The sequence below is a fragment of the Ranitomeya variabilis genome, chromosome 2, assembly GCF_051348905.1.
Source record: "Ranitomeya variabilis isolate aRanVar5 chromosome 2, aRanVar5.hap1, whole genome shotgun sequence".
Lineage (NCBI taxonomy): Eukaryota > Metazoa > Chordata > Amphibia > Anura > Dendrobatidae > Ranitomeya > Ranitomeya variabilis.
In genome coordinates, this window is record NC_135233.1 from 330,146,776 (window position 1) to 330,170,599 (window position 23,824).

The following is a 23,824-nucleotide window of genomic DNA, read 5'->3' on the forward strand; positions in this document are numbered from 1 at the left end:
ATTGATCCCACAGAAGTCCCCAAGGGGAGGAAGGGTAAGTAAATCTCTACAGATATCGCTGTCCCATTGTGCGGACTAAAGCAGAAGACTTTTAAGCTCAGCTCAATCACAGAGCTCCTTAGACAGACATATAAACTGAACAGAACCACAAAACAAAAACACCAGTATATATCTGGCCAGTGAGCTCCTTGCACAGTAGTGATGTGATTTACAGAGAAGTAAAGGTCCTCTGCTATAGTGCATACAATCGCTATGTAGATGAACAGAACAGGCAGAGAGGAGAAAAACCACGGCAGCTACAGCGTTTCTACATGGTGGGGCACAGTTGGCTACACAGTATACAGCACGGCCACCATGAGAAGTTTCTCTCTGCACTGCAACATTTTTTTATTTTATTTTTTTTTAACACTTCCAATTGTGGAAGTGCTATATTTTCCAAAACCTATCAATTAAACATAACATTTTCTTCATGAGACAATCCTTTTAACCTATCCCACACATAGGGTTACAATTCATATTAAAGCACAATTACAATTTAATAAAAAAATTTATTTTATATATTTATGTATATAATTTTATATACACGAGCAAAAACCTCTATGTACAGTTAAAATATCACATATTACAGAGCTAACAATACTGTCCAAAATATTTCTTCTGTATGAACATTAAAATTATACATTAAAAAAGAAAAAAAATGGGGAAAAAACAAAAACAAGGAGTTCTCCTTTTCTAGTGCTTCCAAAGCACAGCGAGTGCAAGGCCACCTGACGAGTCTCCGTCCTGCTCACAGGATGAAAGAAGTCGGGGACCTGGGGAGTCTCAGGTGCACTTTCTTAACGTCTGCAGACAAAACAGAAGAGAGTCTGAGGTAGTTTGTTTAGTGACTCATAGGATGTATACAGTCACAGGGCTGTCTTTAAATGTCCCTCAATAGAAAATGGCAGCCTATTCTGAAAATGGGACAAGCTACCTCATGTACTCATTAATGCGCCAGGCGGAGAGCATTTCCGAGATCACAGCCAGGCAACTGCTGGTTCCCCCGTTACATGGCAGCGCTCAGGCTGCCCATAACCGACCACCAGTTGCTCACTTTTGATCAAGGCAATGGTCTGCGCCAGAGCATTGTTTTGCCTCTCACTCCCTCAAGTGCTTTCTACATTGTGACAATGGTGAGATCACCGTCAAATGAGTACATTCATCACCTGTTGGAGGGTCACCAGTGGTTATCATCTCCAGCCTGCTCACCGGGCAGCACCCTCCATACAGAAAAAGCCTCACAGTTCATTGTAAGTCCTGGTGCCTACATCAACTTGTCACTCTGCCGCTTGTCCTCTGTCTCTGGCCAGAAAGTGTCCCGAGATGCAAGGTGGTGAAGGAGGTCACCATGTCCTCTTTCTTTCTTCTGCTACAGCAGGCTCATCCCTGGTCCTTAGTCTTCCGGACAGACTGCTATCTGCTGTTGACATGATTCACAATGTTTGGGACACCGTTGGAATCCAGTTCAGATAGATATCTTTCCAAGTGCTGTATTAACACTCTCTTTTTAAACCTGATTAGCAAAAATACACAATATAGATGTAGGTTTAAATATGGGTAATTCCAAAGTAATGCTTCAATTAGAGAGTAATTAAGGGTATAGCATATGTGGATGGTGCCACCAGCATCTTCTCAAGAGATGGCTGCTCGTCTCTTAAGAATATATTAAATTATTTTTTCAATACATGATTTAAGACTGGATTCACCTATCAGAATTCACTTCACAAGTGAATTCAGAATCGCCCATCAGAATTGCGCACTTTTTTTTTCCTAAAATGGCCAAGTGCTCTGTTAGAGGTCTCCTGTTGAAGGCAAAGAAGTGGAGGAGGCTCCTGCCGCAGCCAGCTGCCTTCAGCCAGAGACAGATCTGAGGGTTGTAAGAAAGGAGGGTGGGGGGAACACATCATGGTACACACGTCATGGTACACACGTAGAAGAATTCTTTATATATTTATTAGTGTTCGGATTACAATACAGGTAGGAGATCATCTTAAAGACATGGCTTAAGAGTTATTTTTAATCATCAGGAAACAAAAAATAAATAAAGGGAAAATAACAACCAAAAGCATATTTCCTTAACAGTGCATGAAGACCGTACTTACCGTGCCGCTTCCTTTATTGTAAACTCTATAAAAGATTTCTGTATTTCAGATGGCCCTTGCACCTCTCCAAGGAGAGCAAAGATTTTCTCATAATCTGGAGATCAAAACACAAGAAAAAAAAAAATATCAAAAACTCAGCATTCTCTGAAACCTGCCATGCAATTTGCTAGAGCTGTAGGGCGAGTGGAGAATGTTAAAAACAATATTCACTTGTTCAGACCTACTCCGTACCAGTGGTGCCCATCGGTCATGTACACTTAGAGGTAGCCCAACACTGGCCTCACGATGCACATTTACAGAGTAAAGTCACGGCGGACGGTCATCACATGGGTCTATGCAGTTACTGTGGGCCAAGACTGGCGGGCACCACTGGAGCAGCTGGCGAGTTTTTTTGTTACCCCCCTCACGTTCATGCCATCAGGCCTCACTCAGATGTCTTTTTTAAGTATGAGTTTTAACTGTTTAGCGCTGAGAAATGCAACTTTCAATATTTATGTAAATGAAAAGGCTAGTGCACAGAGGGCGGGCTCTTACCGGGAAAGGATCCGCCCTCCCCTCAGTGCTAGGCAGATGTGAGCCAAGAGGGAGCATCACCAACCAGATCACCTCTCCAGATGGGTCCTCAGCGAGTTAAGACCCCGGTGACGAATGCCTCCATGATGGCTCTGGAGGCTTTTCTGAATAGACAGCCAGCATGCTCCAGCATCCCAGTGAAGATGTAGCCACCACCAAGGAGAGCAGAGAGACTGAGGGATCGGAGGAAGGAGAAAAGTTACCCCCTGCTGGAGGGAGAAGCTGGACAGGGAAATAGGGGCCTACAAGGGGTAATTGATACCCAGCAGTCAAAGAGGGCACTAAATGACTGGGGAATAAGAGACTCTTCCGATTCACGGGGGCACATTAAGCCCTCCAGCCTTTCGCATTCTGAGGGAGATGAACATGAACCTCTGGACCACTCCTCGGATGAGTGGCTATTCCCTGACCTCCCCTCTACATCTTCAAGCATCTTCAAGTTGGAAAAAATCATTGCACATTTCCCCTCTCAATTAATAAATGAGGTAAACGACACCTGCAGGAGAGAAATAGCTGGTGTAAGGCAGGATCTGCAGCACCGTGCGGGCCATATACACTCACCGGCCACTTTATTAGGTACACCTGTCCAACTTCTTGTTAACACTTAATTTCTAATCAGCCAATCACATGGCGGCAACTCAGTGCATTTAGGCATGTAGACATGGTCAAGACAATCTCCTGCAGTTCAAACCGAGCATCAGTATGGGGAAGAAAGGTGATTTGAGTGCCTTTGAACGTGGCATGGTTGTTGGTGCCAGAAGGGCTGGTCTGAGTATTTCAGAAACTGCTGATCTACTGGGATTTTCACGCACAACCATCTCTAGGGTTTACAGAGAATGGTCCGAAAAAGAAAAAAAATCCAGTGAGCGGCAGTTCTGTGGGCGGAAATGCCTTGTTGATGCCAGAGGTCAGAGGAGAATGGGCAGACTGGTTCGAGCTGATAGAAAGGCAACAGTGACTCAAATCGCCACCCGTTACAACCAAGGTAGGCCTAAGAGCATCTCTGAACGCACAGTGCGTCGAATTTTGAGGCAGATGGGCTACAGCAGCAGAAGACCACACCGGGTACCACTCCTTTCAGCTAAGAACAGGAAACTGAGGCTACAATTTGTACAAGCTCATCGAAATTGGACAGTAGAAGATTGGAAAAACGTTGCTTGGTCTGATGAGTCTCGATTTCTGCTGCGACATTCGGATGGTAGGGTCAGAATTTGGCGTAAACAACATGAAAGCATGGATCCATCCTGCCTTGTATGGAGCATCTTTGGGATGTGCAGCCGACAAATCTGCGGCAACTGTGTGATGCCATCATGTCAATATGGACCAAAATCTCTGAGGAACGCTTCCAGCACCTTGTTGAATCTATGCCACGAAGAATTGAGGCAGTTCTGAAGGCAAAAGGGGGTCCAACCCGTTACTAGCATGGTGTACCTAATAAAGTGGCCGGTGAGTGTAGACACCCTGGAGGGCGACCATGACACCACGAGATCTCATGTGGCAGACTTACAATATTTGATGGCTTCACAGCTAAAGACAGTAAATGGCCTGCAAACCCACTTTGGGTGGGTTCACATTACGTTATAGGCTTCCGTTAGACGGACTACGCTACACCGTTGCATAACGCAGTGTAACGTAGTCCGTTAACACCGCCATTAAGTCCTAGGTCGGACGCATCACTAGCGCACGCCCACAATGGGCGTGCGCTAACAATGTGCCGTCACTGAGTGACGGACCCTGGGACGGGCTGCAGCGTTTCCGGGTCCGTCACTGCTAGCGCAGATAGAGCATCTGCTAGCTCTATCGATGACATATCGGCACTTGCATTAACAGCAGCCTGTTAACGCATGTGTTGAACGGGCTGCTGTTAACGCAATGTGAACCTAGCCTTAGGGTATGTGTCCACGTTCAGGATTGCATCAGGATTTAGTCAGGATTTTATGCAGGTAAAATCTGCACCTGAAAGGTCACCTGCGTTTTTCATGCGTTGTTTGACGTGTCGCCGTATTGTAAGGACATGCTGCGTTCTGAAAAGACGAGCCGCATGTCCGTTTACACGGGTCTGCCGCCTGCGTGTTTTAACGCATAGTGGAGACGGGATTTCATTAAATCCCCTCCACTATGCTGTAACATCTGGACGCTTGGACGCTGCGTGTTTGACGCTGCGACTCTACGCAGTGTCAAACACGCAGCGTTTCCAGAACGTGGAAACATACCCTTTGAGAATTTGGACAACAGAGGTAGGAGATGTACCACAAGAGTAAGGGGTGTCTTAGAACCAAGCGGTCAAGGGGACCCTAAACTGATACTCCAAATCAGTCTTTAATACTATTCTGGGAGATCCTACATCTATACCCATCAAATTAGATATGCTGCTTACATGATTACAAAATTAAAGATAATGTCAAAGGTCAGGGCTTAAAGAGCTATAACCTATATGAGTACAGATATTCAGCCATTTCCTGACCTACCCTGTATAACCCTCCAGAAGAAGAGACATCATAATCCATTATACTGATGCATCATTTTTTATTTTTAGTATCTACAGATGGGGTTTCCCTTTTGCTCGGATTTCTCGTTGGGATGAAACCTCTGCAACACTCCTTTGCATAACTTGTTTATTGCCTTTTCTAAATTTTACAGTTTATTTTGTACTTATTTTATGCCTTAATTGCCTGGCAGGTGCCCCTGGTTGGATGTTTTTTTTGGAAAGTTGCCTTCCAAATTAAAGAAAACTATGGACCCAGTCACACAAAATATACTGCTAATGTATTTCCTTTGGTCACTTAAATTCCTAGTGGGTTCATTTTGATCCACAGGGGTAATCCCGAGCCAGGAGTTTCTCTATTGTTGTATATGCTGTTATCTAATACATTTGGTTGTCTTTGTCCGCCCCTTGGCTTTATGAATCCATCCCTTCCCCCAGAACAGTTTTTATATTGATGGTGAAGGTCCCCAATTGTGTGCCTGGTTTACCACCGTCCTTCTAGAGATTACACCTGTGCAGCAGAGCTCGAATGGGTCACACAAGTGAGTAGTAACACCAACTTACACAATCCACATCTATTTGGTAAATTATCATGACTTGTATCATATCTCTCAATGTCAGGGGTCTGAATACCCCTAGGAAGAGAAGACTTGCTCTACAGGAACGAGCCCCGCTATAGCTTATCTGCAGGAGACACTATAATACAGGTTCATTTATACTTGCAGGCAGCCACTTTCCCAACGCTTTTTCAGCTAACAATAGTAAGGGTATGTGCACACGTCAGGATTTCTTGCAGACATTTCCTGAAGAAAACCGGAAATTTTCTGCAAGAAATCCGCATGTTTCTTTTTGCGTTTTTTTTCGCGTTTTTTTTTTTAAGTATTTTGCAAGCGTAATTAGCTTGCAGAATGCTAAAGTTTTCCAAGTGATCTGTAGCATCGCTTGGAAAACTGATTGACAGGTTGGTCACACTTGTCAAACGTAGTGTTTGACAAGTGTGACCAACTTTTTACTATAGATGCTGCCTATGCAGCATCAATAGTAGAAGATAGAATGTTTAAAAATAATTAAAAAAAAAATAAAAAAAAATGGTTATACTCACCTGCAGACAGCCGATCTCCTCAGCGGCTTCCGTTCCTATAGATGGTGTGTGCAGGACCTTCGATGACGTCGCGGTCACGTGACCGCGACGTCATCGCAGGTCCTTCACACACACCAGCTATAGGAACCAAAGTGGCAGCGTGCACCTGAGAGGCGGGAAGACTGCGGGGGCAATCGAAGGTGAGTATATGACTTTTTTATTTTAATTCTTTTTTTTTTTACCAATCATATGGTGCCCAGTCCGTGGAGGAGAGTCTCCTCTCCTCCACCCTGGGTACCAACCGCACATAATCTGCTTACTTCCCGCATGGTGTGCACAGCCACATGCGGAAAGTAAGCAAATCAATGCACTCCTAGGTGTGCGGAATCCCCGCAATTCCGCAAATTTAATGAACATGTTGCTTTTTTTTCCGCGATGCGATTTTTTCGCGGAAAAAAATGCAACATTTGCACAAGATATGTGGAATACACTGAAAATAATGGGAGGCATATGTAAGCGTTTTTTTTGCGTTTTTATCACGTTTTTATAGCGGAAAAACGCGAAAAATACTGAACGTGTGCACAAGGCCTAAGAGAGGAGGGGCTGCAATCTCAATATCATCCAACTACAAGAGAATAAATCACATTGACCAAGGAGGCAGGTTTGTTGTGTTGGAGGCTGTTTAGAGAGGTACTCCAATAATTTTAGGTAACATTTAGGGTATGTGCAAACGTTGCGGCTTTTGCTGCGGATCTGCAGCGGATTGTCCGCTGCGGATTCGCAGCAGTTTTCCATGTGTTTACAGTACCATGTAAACCTATGAAAAACAAAATCCGCAGTGCACATGCTGCAAAAAAACACGCCCGGGAAAGTAGCGTTGTTTATTCCACAGAATGTCAATTCTTTGTGCGGATTCCGCAGCAGTTTACACCTGCACCATAATAGGAATCCGCAGGTGTAAAACCGCAGGTGGAATCCGCACAAAATCCGCAAAAAAAATTGCAGTAAATCTGCTGTAATTCAGCAGGAAATCCGCAGTGCGGTTTACCTGAGAGTTTACCAAAATCAGTCCAGAAAATTCCGCAGAGTAAACCACAGCGTGTGCACATACCCCTAAGCTCCAAACTCTGGTCAGGTTTGCGTTTTGCATAGTGTATTTTCGTTGCTCCAGAAATTGCCTCCAGAGCCAGGTGGTGACTAATGTTCCCTTCTCCGAAAATGTTGTTACACTCAGTAGGTGGTATTCCTCCTTCAGCAAATATGCAGATTGGTGTTGGAGTTTAGGAGATTAGATAGAGATAATTCTCCTTTTCATCTTTGGAGAAATGATCATCCCAAGGAGAGAGATTACTACTTTTACACCCCATCTCATCGGACCCACACAAGGATATTTATTCTTTGCACTATGCCACTATGTGATGAGGGATTATTGCATCAAGGAAGGGTCCAGGATTTAATAAAATAAAAAAATGCTGATCTCCAGTATAGTAAACTGCCTCCCAACTTAAAAGACTAGAAAACAAATTGTCCATTTCCCCATCTACAAGTATCCTGAGAAAAGTGAACCAGGGGCAAATTAAAAGCCCTATCTATACACAAGGTTGAAGGATTGCTCCTTTACACCAAATAAAAATATTATGAAAAAGGCAACAAAGCCAACACCCTATTGGCCCATCAGCTCAAAGAACGCACCACCTTCTCGAACCCTCAGGCCCTTAGGAAGGTACAGTACAGACCAAAAGTTTGGACACCTTCTCATTTTAAGATTTTTCTGTATTTTCATGACTATGAAAATTGTACATTCACACTGAAGGCATCAAAACTATGAATTAACACATGTGGAATTATATACTTAAAAGAGTGTGAAACAGCTGAAAATATGTCTTATATTCTAGGTTCTCACCTTTTGCTTTGATGACTGCTTTGCACACTCTTGGCATTCTCTTGATGAGCTTCAAGAGGTAGTCACCGTAAATGGTTTTCACTTCACAGTTGTGCCCTGAAAGGTTTAATAAGTGGGATTTCTTGCCTTATAAATGGGGTTGGGACCATCAGTTGTGTTGTGCAGAAGTCTAGTGGATACACAGCTGATAGTCCTACTGAATAGACTGTTAGAATTTGTATTATGGCAAGAAAAAAAAGCAGCTAAGTAAAGAAAAACGAGTGGCCATCATCATTACTTTAAGAAATGAAGGTCAGTCAGTCCGAAAAATTGGGAAAACTTTGAAAGTGTCCCCAAGTGCAGTGGCAAAAACCATCAAGCGCTACAAAGAAACTGGCTCACATGAGGACCGCCCCAGGAAAGGAAGACCAAGAGTCACCTCTGCTTCTGAGGATAAGTTTATCCGAGTCACCAGCCTCAGAAATCGCAGGTTAACAGCAGCTCAGATTAGAAACCAGGTCAATGCCACACAGAGTTCTAGCAGCAGACACATCTCTACAACAACTGTTAAGAGGAGACTTTGTGCAGCAGGCCTTCATGGTAAAATAGCTGATAGGAAACCACTGCTAAGGACAGGCAAGAAACAGAAGAGACTTGTTTGGGCTAAAGAACACAAGGAATGGACATTAGATCAGTGGAAATCTGTGCTTTGGTCTGATGAGTCCAAACTTGAGATCTTTGGTTCCAACCACCGTGTTTTTGTGCGACGCAGAAAAGGTGAACGGATGGACTCTACATGCCTGGTTCCCACCGTGAAGCATGGAGGAGGAGGCGGCATGATGGTGTGGGGGTGCTTTGCTGGTGACACTGTTGGGGATTTATTAAAAATTGAAGGCATACTGAACCAGCATGGCTACCACAGCATCTTGCAGCGGCATGCTATTCCATCCGGTTTGCGTTTAGTTGGACCATCATTTATTTTTCAACAGGACAATGACCCCAAACACACCTCCAGGCTGTGTAAGGGCTATTTGACCAAGAAGGAGAGTGATGGGGTGCTACGTCAGATGACCTGGCCTCCACAGTCACCAGACCTGAACCCAATCGAGATGGTTTGGGGTGAGCTGGACCGCAGAGTGAAGGCAAAAGGGCCAACAAGTGCTAGGCATTTCTGGGAACTCCTTCAAGGTTGTTGGAAGACCATTCCCGGTGACTACCTCTTGAAGCTCATCAAGAGAATGCCAAGCAGTCATCAAAGCAAAAGTTGGCTACTTTGAAGAACATTGAAATTATGTCTTATATTCTGTCGTTTCACACTTTTTTTGTTAAGTATATAATTCCACATGTGTTAATTCATAGTTTTGATGCCTTCAGTGTGAATATACAATTTGCATAGTCATGAAAATACAGAAAAATCTTTAAATGAGAAGGTGTGTCCAAACTTTTGGTCTGTACCGTACATACATTATAATCCCTTGAATACTGAATATATATATATATATATATATATATATATATATATATATATATATATATATATATATATATATATATATATATATATATATATATATTTTTTTTTTTCTCTTCAGGATACACTTCCTTCGAACCTAAAGTAGCAGGATACCATTTGATAAATTATTCATCTAATCTTAAGTGGCCAGTTCGCCCCCTAGAAGCAGGTAACTCTCTGAATAAACCAATCACTCAGGAAGAGATAACCGACATTCTGAAGGATCTCTATGTGTAAATCTCCGGGACCTGATGGCCTTTACAAATCTGTCAGTTTGGAGTATAAAATCCTGGTGGCAGATTCTCTTTGAATCTGGAATTCTTTTTTTTTTTTATTTGTATTTAAGACAGTTTACCATGCAGTGTAATTGACATGTTAACTTTATTATGCGGGTCCATTTGATTATATGGATACCCAATTTATACTTTTCTTTCATGTTTTACTACTTTCAATCATCTAAAAATCACTTTTTTGGAGCAGGGAAGGGGTGGAGGTTAGCACCTGTAGTTTTAAACCCCTTCACCAAAGCCGGTTTGCACCTTTATGACCAGTCCAAGTTGTACAATTCTGACCCCAGTCACTTTAGGAGGTCATAACTCTGGAACACTTCAATGGATCCAACCTATTTTCAGACTTTTTTCTTGACATATTGTACTTCATGATCATGGTAAAATTTGTTTGATAGAACTTGCATTTTTTGGGGGGGCGAAATATACACTGCTAAAAAAAAATAAAGGGAACACTAAAATCCTACATCCTAGATAACACTGAATGAAATATTCCAGTCGTAAATCTTTATTCATTACATGGTGGAAGGTGTTGAACAATAAAACCTAAAAATGATCAACGTAAATCATAACTAAATATCCCACGGAGGTCTGGAGTTGGAATGATGCTCAAAATCAAAGTGAAAATGAAGTTAAAGGCTGATCCAACTTCAGTGGAAATGCTTCAAGACAAGGAAATGATGCTCAGTAGTGTGGCCTCCACGTGCCTGTATGATCTCCCTACAACGCCTGGGCACGCTCCTGATGGGTCGGCAGATGGTCTCCTGAGGGATCTCCTCCCAGACCTGGACTAAAGCAACCGCCAATTTCTGGACAGTCTGTGGTGCAACGTGACGGTGGATGTAGCGAGACATGATGTCCCAGATGTGCTCAATTCAGGTCTGGGGAACGGGCGGGCCAGGCCATATCTTCAATGCCTTCATCTTGCAGGAACTGCTGACACACTCCAGCCACATGAGGTCTCGCATTGTCCTGCTTTAGGAGGAACCCAGGGCCAACCACACAAGCATATGGTCTCACAAGGGGTCTGAGGATCTCATCTCGGTACCTAATGGCAGTCAGGCTACCTCTGGCGAGCACATGGAGGGCTGTGCGGCCCTCCAAAGAAATGCCACCCCACACCATTGCTGACCCACTGCCAAAGCGGTCATGGTGTTCTGTGGCAAATGCCAAGCACGGTGTTGGGCTGTGAGCACAACCCCCATCTGTGGACGTCGGGCATTCAGATCATCCTCATGGACTCGATTTCTAACCGTTTGTGCAGACATGCACATTTGTAGCCTGCTGGAGGTCATTTTGCGGGGCTCTGGCAGTGCTCCACCTGTTCCTCCTTGCACAAAGGCTGAGGTAGCGGTCCTGCTGCTGGGTTGTTGCCCTCCTACAGCCCCCTCCATGTCTCCTGGTGTACTGGCCTGTCTCCTGGTAACACCTCCAGCCTCTGGACACTACGCTGACAGACAGAGCAAACCTTCTTGCCACAGCTCGCATTGATGTGCCATCCTGGATAAACTGCACTACCTGAGCCACTTGTGTGGGTTGTAGAGTCCGTCTCATGTTACCACGAGTGTGAAAGCACAACCAACATTCAAAAGTGACCAAAACATCAGCCAGAAAGCATTGGTACTGAGATGTGGTCTGTGGTCCCCACCTGCAGAACCACTGCTTTATTGAGGATGTTTTGATAATTGCCAATAATTTCAATCTGCTGTCTATTCCATTTGCACAAAAACATGTGAAATTGATTGTCAAACAGTGTTGCTTCCTAAGTGGACAGTTTGATTTCACAGAAGCTTGATTTACTTGGAGTTACCGGTATATTCTGTTCTTTAAGTGTTCCCTTTATTTTTTTGAGCAGTGTAGAATATTTGGTAAAAAAATTGCAATTTTTAAACTTTTAATTCATATACTTTTAAACCAGAGAGATATGTCACACAGAATAGTTAATAACTTATCCCACATGTCTACTTTACCCCTGCATCATTTTTTAAACAATTTTTTTGTTAGGAAGTTATAAGGGTCAGAAGTTGACCAGTCATTTCTCATTTTTCCAACAAAATTTTTCAACTATTTTTTTTTTTTTTTTACATTTTAAAAGGGATCACATCACATTTGAAGTGACTGAGGGGCCTATATGACAGAAAATACCCAAAAGTGACAATTCTAAAAACTGTACCCCTCAAGGTGCTCAACACCAACGGTCAAGAAGTTTATTAACCCTTCAGGTGCTTCACAAAAAAATTACTTTAGCCTTAAACTTTTTATTTTCACAAGGGTAACAGGAGAAAATGCATGATACAATTTGTTGTGAAACTTCAGTAGTACGCAGATACCCAATATATGGAGGAAAACTACAGTTTGGGCGCACGGCAGGGCTTAGTTGAGAAGGAGCATCATTTGACTTTTTGAAAGCATAGTTTGCTGTAATCACTAGCGGACCCCATGTTGCGTTTGGAGAGCCCCTATGTGGAAAACACACACATTATATTATATATACACTCACTGGCCACTTTATTAGGTACACCTGTCCAACTTCTTGTTAACACTTAATTTCTAATCAGCCAATCACATGGCGGCAACTCAGTGCATTTAGGCATGTAGACATGGTCAAGACAATCTCCTGCAGTTCAAACCGAGCATCAGTATGGGGAAGAAAGGTGATTTGAGTGCCTTTGAACGTGGCATGGTTGTTGGTGCCAGAAGAGCTGGTCTGAGTATTTCAGAAACTGCTGATCTACTGGGATTTTCACGCACAACCATCTCTAGGGTTTACAGAGAATGGTCCGAAAAAGAAAAAAAATCCAGTGAGCGGCAGTTCTGTGGGCGGAAATGCCTTGTTGATGCCAGAGGTCAGAGGAGAATGGGCAGACTGGTTCGAGCTGATAGAAAGGCAACAGTGACTCAAATCGCCACCCGTTACAACCAAGGTAGGCCTAAGAGCATCTCTGAACGCACAGTGCGTCGAACTTTGAGGCAGATGGGCTACAGCAGCAGAAGACCACACCGGGTACCACTCCTTTCAGCTAAGAACAGGAAACTGAGGCTACAATTTGTACAAGCTCATCGAAATTGGACAGTAGAAGATTGGAAAAACGTTGCTTGGTCTGATGAGTCTCGATTTCTGCTGCGACATTCGGATGGTAGGGTCAGAATTTGGCGTAAACAACATGAAAGCATGGATCCATCCTGCCTTGTATGGAGCATCTTTGGGATGTGCAGCCGACAAATCTGCGGCAACTGTGTGATGCCATCATGTCAATATGGACCAAAATCTCTGAGGAATGCTTCCAGCACCTTGTTGAATCTATGCCACGAAGAATTGAGGCAGTTCTGAAGGCAAAAGGGGGTCCAACCCGTTACTTGCATGGTGTACCTAATAAAGTGGCCGGTGAGTGTACACACACGCAATCCAAGTCAATCACACTTCTGTGAAATCAACCTGTACTGTTATAAGAAAAACAGATTGTGAATCAATTTCCCCTGCTATTGTGAAAATGGAACAGACAACAGGTAGAAATGATGACATGATAGGCAATTAGGAAGACAACCCCTATAAAGGGAGTGGTTCTGCAGGGGATGATCACAGACCATTTCTCAGTTCTCATTCTTTTTGACTGTTTTGGTCACTTTTGCATTTTGTCATTGCTCTCACCCCTAGTGGTACTGTTAAGTAGCATGAGGCGGTGTCTACCACCCACAAAAGTTGCTCAGGTAATACAGCTCATTCAGGATGGCACATTAATGTGAGCTGTGGCAGGAATGATACCTGTGTGTCAGTACAGTGTCCAGAGCATGGATCAGATACCAGGAGACAGGCCAATACACCAGGTGATGTGGATGGGGTTGTAGGAGGGCAACAACCCAGCAGCAGGACCTCTATCTCCATATTTGTGCAAGTAGGAACAGGAAGAGCAGTGCCAGAGCCCTGCAAAATGACCCCCAGCAGGCGACTAACATCCATGTGCCTGCTCAAACTTTCAGATAGACTCCATGAGGGTGGTATGAGGGCCCAACGTCCACAAGTGGGTGTTGGCTTACAGCCCAACACCGTGCAGGGCGATCACCATTTGCCAGAGAACACCAAGATAGGCAGATTCAACATTAATGCCCTGTGCTCTTCACAGATGAGAGCAGGTTTACACTAAGTACATGTGACAGTCTGGCGACACCGTGGCGAACATTCTGCTGCCTGCAACATCCTCCAGCATGACCGATTTGGCAGTGGTCAGTAATGGTGTGGAAAGGCATTGTTTGGAGGGCAACAGCGCTCCATGTGCTTGCCAGAGGTAGCCTGACTGCCATTAGATACCGAGATGAGATCCTCAGACCCCTTGTGAGACCATATTGCTGGTGTGGTTGGCCCTGGGTTCCTTTTGATGCATGGCAATGCTAGGCCTCATGTAGCTGAAGTGTGTCAGGAGTTCCTGCATGATGAAGGCATTGATGCTATGGATTGGCCCGCCCATTCCCCAGATGTGAATCCAATCAAGCACATCATGTCTCGTTCCATCCACCAACGCCACAGACGGTGGTCCAGGAGTTAACTGATACTTTAATCTAGGTCTCGTCAGAGATCTCTCAGGAGAACATCTGTCTCCTCATCAGGAGCATGCCCAGGCATTGTACGGAGGTCATATAGCCACGTGGAGGCCACACACAATACGGAGCATCATTTTCTTGTCTTGAGGCATTTCCACTGAAGTTGGATCAGCCTGTAATTTGATTTTTCACTTTGATTTTGAGTATCATTGCAAATCCAGACCTCCATGGGATATTAATTTTGATTTACATTGATCATTTTTATGTTTTATTGCTCGCAGCGCATTCCACTATGTAATGAATAAAGATTTTATATTTATTTACTGTATATTCTCTATTTATATTTGCACATATACATACACACACTGCTCAACAGACTAAAGGGAACACAAATACCACATCTATCTATATATACACACACACACACACACACACACACACACAGTGATCATATGGATAAGAGACTGTACAACCAATGTTGCAGTTTATTACCTAAGGCTACTTTCACACTAGCGTTGGCACGGGGCAGTCGCGCTGCGTCGGCTTGACGTACCGACACGTACTGTGAAGAAAATGCCAGACGTTGGCAGCGGAAGCAGTCTTAAGACGCTTCAGCTGCTTCATTGTAAGGTCCGGGGAAGAGGGGGCGGAGTTTCGGCAACGCATGCGCGGTCGAAAATGGCGGTCCCGACGCACAAAAAAAGTTACATGTAACTTTTTTTGTGGCGGCAGTGCGCCAAAACACGACGCAACCGTCGCACGACGGTTGCGACGTGTGGCACTGCGTCGCTAATAAAAGTCTATGGAGAAAAATGCATCCTGCAGACAACTTTGCAGGATGCATTTTTCTCCACAACGACGCATTGCGACGTGCAGTGCACGACGCTAGTGTGAAAGTAGCCTAACCTGTCAAATTTTCACTGAGCATTAGCCCATCAGGCCCCGATCCCAGCTGGATTTGATTGGCTGACACTGAAGCCAACATTAGGCCTCCATTTGCCATTGCAACCTGTCAACACCCTGTCAGCCCATCGGCACCGTCACAAAGGGAGCAATCTCCCTTTGCCAAACTCCTCATATGTTGCGGTCACTACAGACAACTGCATCTGAGGGGTTAACGTGCTGGGATTGGAGTCATGTCCAGTCCCAGCTTCTGCTGCGGATGGCACAACTTCTGGGCCATCCCTGGGATGTAACTGTACTTTGTCAAAAAAGAAACCTGCAATCTGGATGTACAGTTGTGCCCACAAAGAAAAAAAACTTGTAACACAAGCGATGGATGTAGAGACTGAAGCAGATGTGTGAATGTACCCCAATTACCAGGTTGTTCTAAATGTGTCTATAATCCAGACCTCCACTATAATAAAATCTACACAACTTCTCCAATTCCACTTTTCTACAGAATGTTGGCTATTCTGTCCCCACTTACTTCTGCCCGGCTTTCGCACTTCTTTCATGACTCGGATCTTGATATCTGCGTTGGTTCCGTTGATGATGCTCTGCATTTCCTTCAGAGAGTTTGGCAGCGTCATACGTGATGTACATTCCCGAGTCAGAAGACAATCTTCTATAGGCACATAGTTTTCTAGAGGCGCCTTTATAAGAGCGTTATTAATTGGCTTGTGGTCCAGGTTGTCCTCGATCAAGCAATTAAGTTCATCAGTAACAGAATCGTAGTTATTAGGCAGCATATCCTCATCCCCCAAAGCAGCAGGAACAATTAATGGAGACAGTCCTTCCATTTGCCTTTCCACGGCCTGGCCATTGTCCGTCCTTTCTCCATTCCCTTCTGTACTCATGGTGCCGTTACCATCTGCATAAAAACACAAGAGATTAAAAGGGATTGTCCAGGCATACCCTCCCCACCACATCAGACATCAGATATAGAGGACTATGCATATCTGAATGAAGTTCCCCCTTTAGATCAGGATCTAATAGCAGCCGCTTGCTGTGTTTTCCTAGCTTACCTTTGTGTATGGGAATTGGCTTTATCAGGTTGTGTGACGCGGGGCTCCCAGGCCCCGCAGGGGACCCCTTCCCTCCTACATGATTGGTTATTATAGGAGGGGTCTGAGGTCTTCTTAGCAGCAAAGGAGACATACTACGCCTTCTCTTCAGCGAGGCTGGAGTGTTGGCCTCTCCAGGACGTTTAACTTTATTTTGGGGTCCAGCAACAAATTCGTCAGCTTCATCAATCATCATACCCTATAGTAAAAATGGACGGGGAAAAAAAAAAAAATAATCCAAGCATGAGAAAAATGCGGAACAAAATGTCATGTACAGGCCGTAGCCGTCCCCTTATTCATTCTAGGTGTTAATGTTAAAGTAACGTGTTTTTTTTCCAGTGAGAGGATTGACAAAGGAAGTGGGGTAACAGGAGGAGAATTAACAGCTCAGCGGAGTGAAGGATGGACCGGAGGGTGCAATAGTGTTGGTTGGGAAGCCACGGAGGAGGATGTTAAACTGTTTTTGCTGGGAGATTAAGTTATTTGCTAATACTTTGTATAGGGATACACTACTTCCATTCTGTAAGATCGGGCCCACAATGATCAGGGACTAGAATTGCGATGCAAAGCTCTGTTGTACACCTACTGCGACATATCCTTTACGGTTACCACAATCTCTTCTCACAAATGCTGTAGTGATTTGCACACACGTTGTGAACATCATTTACAGACTAGAGGCTGTTGTAAATGCCACCGGTATTATGGAGATTGGAGACGTCCCAATTTACTATTGGAATATTTAGTCTAATTATTTAAATCTCATTAGATAAATATTTAGTTAACTAAATGGTGGCCCGATTCTAACGCATCGGGTATTCTAGAATATGCATGTCCACGTAGTATATTGCCCAGCCCACGTAGTATATTGCCCAGCCCACGTAGTATGTAGTATATTGGTCAGCCACGTAGTATATTGCCCAGTAATGTAGTATATTGGCCAGTGACATAAAATAAAAAATAAACATATACTCACCTTAGTCCTGGCTCCTGTGTACGGTGCACGCGGCAGCTTCCGGTCCCAGGGTTGGTATGACTATCAGCACAGGACCTGTGATGACGTCGCGGTCACATGACCGTGACGTAATGGCAGGTCCTTCTCGCTCAGGCCCTGTGATGACGTCGCGGTCACATGACCGTGACGTCATGGCAGGTCCTTCTCCCATAGCATCCTTAGCACCGGAACCTGCCGGCGGACAGGACGCGACGTCGGAGGGTGAGAAAAGAGGGTTTCTTTTTATTATTATTATTTGTAACATTAGATCGTTTTACTATTGATGCAGCATACGCAGCATCAATAGTAAAAACTTGGTCACACAGGGTTAATAGCTGCGTAACCGGAGTGCGTTACACCACGACCAATCAGCGACTTGGATTCCATGACAGACAGAGGCCGCGACCAATGAATATCCGTGACAGACAGAAGGACAGACAGATGGAAGTGAGCCTTAGACAATTATATAGTAGGATTTCCAATAATAAAGGCAATTCCCTAGACAGCAGATGCAATTGCTCCTCTTTCTCACAATCACATTTTTTGGTATGATCACATTACCTTTTTATCCTGTTTAAATGGATTTCCGAATGTGTGAAGCCTCTTCGGTTGATCTGGATCAATCTCTCGCAGAGGGGAAGGCATAAGTTTCAAGTATTCTTGGTAGTTGCCCATCTGAGCCACTGGAACACTGTGCAAACAATCTGCAAATCCGGATAAGGGACACAAATTTAATCATCCGACAACGGATTTTGCACACAGATACAATTTCTTCATTTTCTTCATGCAATAATTGACAAAACAAAATAAAAATTCTAGATTTTAGTTTTGAAAATTACAAAATATTTTGTACCATGATGAAAGAGCAAGAAGGATAGAATGAAGACAAGACACTACCTTCATCCTGCCCAACGATCAGTTTATGAGTTTTCAGTAAATTGGTCCTCATCCTCGTCAACTGATCTAAAAGATTCCTACGAGGAATGTCATAGGCATTTCTGTAAGTTTGGGGCTTCAGATCCTAGTGATGGGAGAAAAAAAAAAAAAGTTAGAGCAAGTAAAAGTGTACAATTCCAAATGTTAAAGCATGAATTATTGCAGCCCCTATGGTTGTTCTCCACTGAGAAAATCAATTAATCCATTTCTAAGATACAAGTATGGGAGCCCAAACATTACAGATAAATACAAAAAAGGTCATCCAAGATTAGATACACTGAAGACCGGAGCAAACCCTCATACTCTGGCAGACAGTGTGCAGAAACTACATGGCATTAAGACTATGCTGGCGATACAGAACAAATCCGCTTTCTTGTCTTACCTTATTTAATAGGCCAATCTGAAAACCAGGGAACTCCTTGACATTCATCTCCAGCAGTCGTATAGGGGTTTCTCCAGAGATTCCCTGCAGCAGCTGTTTGAAGTGTCGGTTGTGAACTAAAGACAGTCTTGTGGAGTTATTTTTCACTTTAATCCCAGTCTCCTGCGGGACCTTCTTTCCAACAGATGCTATTATTCTTTCTGACTCCATTTTGGTCTAGAATGTACAAAGAACTATGAGCGAGAGGGCACACTTGGAGGAAAGAATCACAACGGCCTGAACAAGAAGGGATGAATGTAGAACAGACAATGTCGGCATCAATCACAGGGGACAACGCTAACGTACAGCAGAGTGAAGGCATCAGGAAGGCTGGCGTACCAGATTACATACACCGAGTAACAAATGTATAGCTCAGTGACACATCAGTATCTGTATGCCGGGAGCAGGAGAGTCTCCAGAACACAGAACAGCTGCTCGGTTATTGTCCGCAGTGGCGCTGTTGGGACATTAGCGCTGCAGACAATAACAGACATTGGGAGCACCGGAGAAGACTGCAGCCGGTGACAATCAAGGCGAAAACACCTATAATAAATGGTGATCTGGGAGTGTGAAGATTGCATTATTGCAATGACCTCAGTTCATTTATGCAATTTAGCCACCTTTACTTTATTGTACTGGTAACATTCCTAAGGGTATTCTCGCCAATGGCATTAGCAACATACCCGCGCCATCGCTCGTGGAAAATGATATGTTAAATTGTTGGTTACGCTTGCCAAGGTTAAATTTTCAGCTTCACCCTGAAGAAGTTGACATCTTCAGCTTTAAAATTTGTTTGTTTTTTCAACTCTTTTTTTTTGTTAGTTTGGTGTTAACAGGTAAACTTTGTTGCATGACCATGTTCATGTATTATGCCCATTTTGCCTTTTATAACTTTCAGAGCAAGCGACACAGCAAGTCAGAAGAACTAATATTCTTGGCCTTCAGCTCGATCTTGAGCCATGGCGACTTGATGGATGAAAGCTCTGTAGGAAGATCAATCTTTTACAAGCCTAGATAGGTCACCAGGGTCTTCTAAGCCATTATATATATTGTATCAAGCCATCTGGTTGCTGGTCTTCTACGTCTTGTTCCTTCTATTTTTCTGACCATAATGTCATTCTCCAATCATCGCTCTCTTCATATGTGTTCAAAGTAGGCAAGTTGTAGCTTGGTGATCCTTGCTTCAAGTGACATATCTGGCTTGATTTGTTCCAAGATTGATCTATTTGTTCTTCTTACCAACCATGATATTGATAACATCCTTCTCCAGCACCACATTTTGAAGGCTTTGATTCTTCTTCTGTATTGTTTCTTTATCATCCAGGTTTCACATCCATATGTTACTACAGGAAAGACCAGACTATGTAAGAGCTGTGTCTTTGTCGCCAGTGAAATGTTCCTCGATTTGAAGACCATGTCCGGTGACTTCATTGTTGATTTGCCCATAGCTATTCTATTTATTTTCGGTGCCGTCACTGAATCTTGAGTGATCATTTATCCGTGTAGGTTGAAGTACTCTACAATTCCCAATTCATCGCCATCCATCTCAAATGTTTCCCAGTCGTACCTGGCAGTAGTCAGTATCTTTGTCTTCCTATGGAGTAGCAGTCCCATGTTCCATATTGACCTTCCATGATAACTCCTTAATTCCATCTACACTTGTTGCTATCAAACTACATTTATAAACTTGAGGCATTAGCCATTATTACATTTACTACATTTTGGGATAGGATCTTGGAGATGGGAATACCCTTTAAGGCCCACCACACAATACAAGATGCACCTACTTATAAGACGGAATATACAAAGAGGAGACAGATAGAACTATAACTGTGCAATAAGGACTGGTGAAAGGTTACCTGTTGGCTAAGCTTCTTTAGATACGAAATGACACTATAACTAAGACCACAGTCCAAGTTGTCAGATATTATGGTCGGTGCTCCCATCATTCTCAAGGCTTTCTTTAATGGCTAAAAGGTAATTAAAAAAAAAAAAAAAAAAAAAACATCGTCAAAGAAACTGCACAATTAAAACTAATTCTTATGTATAATCACGTGCTGCTGTATGGTGCTCTGTACAGTGTTGTGTTATGGAGGATATTCTCAACACTACAGGAATCATCAGTAACGCCACTGTCACAATAGCCGTAAAGGATTTGTAGTTACATTTTCTGCAACAGCTTTAAAGATTTCAGTAGGTAGAAACGCATACGCTGCTGCAGAACAGCCCTGTATGGAATGGCTTATCAGCCAAAGAAATGTCTACAATGTGAGAATCTATTCCAAGAGGAGCAGTATAGCATCAAACTAACAGCATTATAGACCCTAGGAAACAACATTGTGCCACCAAGAAGGCCAGAGCTTACCAAAAGGAAATAGGGTGGCATGGTTTTCAGGTAGCTATCAAAGGACTGGCGCCATTTCAGCGTAGGCTTCAGTTTGTGCAGCTTGAACAAGTCGTCTGTAAAATGAAGTGAAATTAATGCCTGTAAGATCACCAGTATAAAATGAAAGTGAAATATTGCTGGGAAAAAAGTGACGTCAATGTTAGGAAAAGAAATAAGCCGTATATATATCTAGTGAGCGATGGCGGAGCACGGACCGTGCCGACTCACCGAGTAAGGGAAGTAACACCGGATAGTTGTATGGCATGACAAACAGGTTCACACATGTAAGAGTGGTGCTCGCCTTCAGATACCCGAACGGCTGGCCAATTTCACTGTATTTCCCACTACTGCTCACAAACACCTGTAACAGGAACATGGGGGAAAATATATATGGATGTAAATAGAAAGTTCCAAAGAACGGAAACTCACACATGACAATGTGCACAAGAAGCCCCAGACCTTATAAATGAATCATATTACATACAAATCCTGGATCCTTCTGTATCATCATCACTGACCATTACATCAGGACTGCAGCTCATCAACACGCCAAACCCTAAGCTTACTGCGCATCTAATCTAGAGGCCCTAAGCTTACAGTGCATCCAATCTACAGGCCCGAAGCTTAGGCTACTTTCACACTTCCGTCGGTACGGGGCCGTCGCAAACCGTCGGCCCGACGGACAGTGTGCTAAATGTAGCACAACGTGGGTAGCGAATGCAGTGTTACGACGCATCCGCGCTGCCCATTGTGATGAGCGGGGAGGAGGGGGCGGAGTTCCGGCCGCGCATGCGCTGTCTGAAAAAGCGGAACCGACGGACAAAAAACCATTACATTGAACTTTTTTTGTGCGTCGCGGCCGCCAAACACGACGCATGCGACGTGTGGCCATAAGTCGCAATGCGTCGCTAATGCAAGTCTATGGAGAAAAAAACGCATTCTGCATTTCTCCAAAATGACGCATTGCGACGTACGCCATAAGACGCAAGTGTGAAAGTAGCCTTACCGCGCACAGTGCATCCAATCTACAGGCCCCAAGTTTACAGTGCATCTAATCTACAGGCCCTAATCTTACCGTGCATCTAATCTACAGGCCCTAAGATTACAGTGCATCCAATCTACAGGCCCTAAGTTTACAGCACACAGTGCATCTAATCTACAGGCCCTAAGTTTAAGGCGCACAGTGCATCTAATCTACGGGCCATAAACTTACAGTGCATCTAATCTACGGGCCCTAAACTTGCCGCGCATCTAATCTACGGGCCCTAAGTTTACCACGCATCTATTCTACAGGCCCTAAGCTTACAGCGCATCTAATCTACAGTCCCTAAACCAGGGTGGATTGATTTAAATCACGCCGATTTAAATCATGATTTAAATCACGATTTAAATCAAAAGATTTTTTTCTATTTAAATCGGATCGATTTAAATCATGATTTTAATCATGATTTAAATCACTGATTTAAATCAAAAGGTTTTTTTTAATATAAATCACGATTAAAATGAGAAGTGAGAGCAGTGCGCATGTGCGCCCATAGTTACACGGACGAAACTAGGGGCAACGATCTAACGCCAGGGTGAGGGGGGGACCCCAAAGTAAGTAAAAATCTTTTTTGTTTTACTATATGGCAATAGGTAGGTGTTTAAAAGCAGCATGTCTTAATTGTATAAACTATTAATAGCCTCCACATTTTGTTCATACTGCCCCTTTAATTCCACACTTCTAGCTTGGTTTCACTTTCTTTTGGTTTAGTTTCTTTTTCCATTCAGTTGACATGCTCAAACTTGTTGGATAGTCAGCATCCTACAGAAACCTCTGGAAGAGCATGGCATTGTGAATGTTACACATATACAGCCTTTATTCTACTGAGTTAAACAACTCAGCTTTATCTCATGATGGAAGAACCTTTGGATGGTAAAATATTTTCCTCAAAAAGCAGTTTATTGAAAAAAATCCGATTTAAATCAAAAAAATCCGATTTAAATCAAAAAAATCCGATTTTTTTGATTTTTTTTAAAAAACATTGATTTTTATCCACCCTGCCCTAAACTGATCGCACATCTACTGTAAGGCTACTTTCACACTTCCGTTTTATGGGGTCCGTCGTGGTGCAGCAAAAGGACGAGGGAGAGAAAGCTTACCGCGCATCTAATCTACAGGCCCTAAGCTTACCGCGCACAGTGCATCTAATCTACAAGCCCTAAACTTACAGCGCACAGTGCATGTAATCTACAGGCCCTAAATTTACAGCGCACATTGCATTTAATCTAAAGGCCCTAAGCTTACAGTGCATCTAATCTACAGGCCCGAAGCTTACAGCGCACAGTGCATGTAATCTACAGGCCCTAAGCTTACAGTGCATCTAATCTACAGGCCCGAAGCTTACAGCGCATCTAATCTACAGGCCCTAAGCTTACAGTGCATCTAATCTACAGGCCCGAAGCTTACAGCGCATCTAATCTACAGGCCCTAAGCTTACAGTGCATCTAATCTACAGGCCCGAAGCTTACAGCGCACAGTGCATCTAATCTACAGGCTTTAAGCTTACAGCGCAGTTTAGATAAGTGAAACCAAATATGTCAATA

The 23,824-nt window shown here is 43.5% G+C and overlaps 1 protein-coding gene across 4 annotated transcripts in view; it reads right to left on the minus strand.

Moving 5' to 3' along the window:
• Positions 1-534: 534 nt before the first annotated feature.
• LOC143805724 (integrator complex subunit 6-like) overlaps positions 535-23,824 on the minus strand; it is a 140,403-nt gene continuing 117,113 nt past the window's right edge. Inside the window, exons 8-18 of one of the 4 annotated variants that reach the window (XR_013221309.1) lie at positions 21,467-21,599; positions 21,218-21,312; positions 20,712-20,822; positions 18,814-19,029; positions 18,393-18,516; positions 18,057-18,199; positions 16,466-16,703; positions 15,928-16,311; positions 2,142-2,235; positions 1,206-1,552; positions 535-843 (exon numbers count right to left, since the gene is read on the minus strand). Coding sequence is in view for 3 of the 4 variants with exons in the window: in XM_077285312.1 (XP_077141427.1) it covers positions 1,453-1,552; positions 2,142-2,235; positions 15,928-16,311; positions 16,466-16,703; positions 18,057-18,199; positions 18,393-18,516; positions 18,814-19,029; positions 20,712-20,822; positions 21,218-21,312; positions 21,467-21,599 (1,638 nt within the window). In the remaining variant the exon portion in view is untranslated. Of the gene's footprint in view, positions 844-1,205; positions 1,553-1,756; positions 1,907-2,141; positions 2,236-15,927; positions 16,312-16,465; positions 16,704-18,056; positions 18,200-18,392; positions 18,517-18,813; positions 19,030-20,711; positions 20,823-21,217; positions 21,313-21,466; positions 21,600-23,824 lie in introns of those variants that run through there. The other 3 variants (XM_077285315.1, XM_077285312.1, XM_077285313.1) reach the window with 3 other exon arrangements.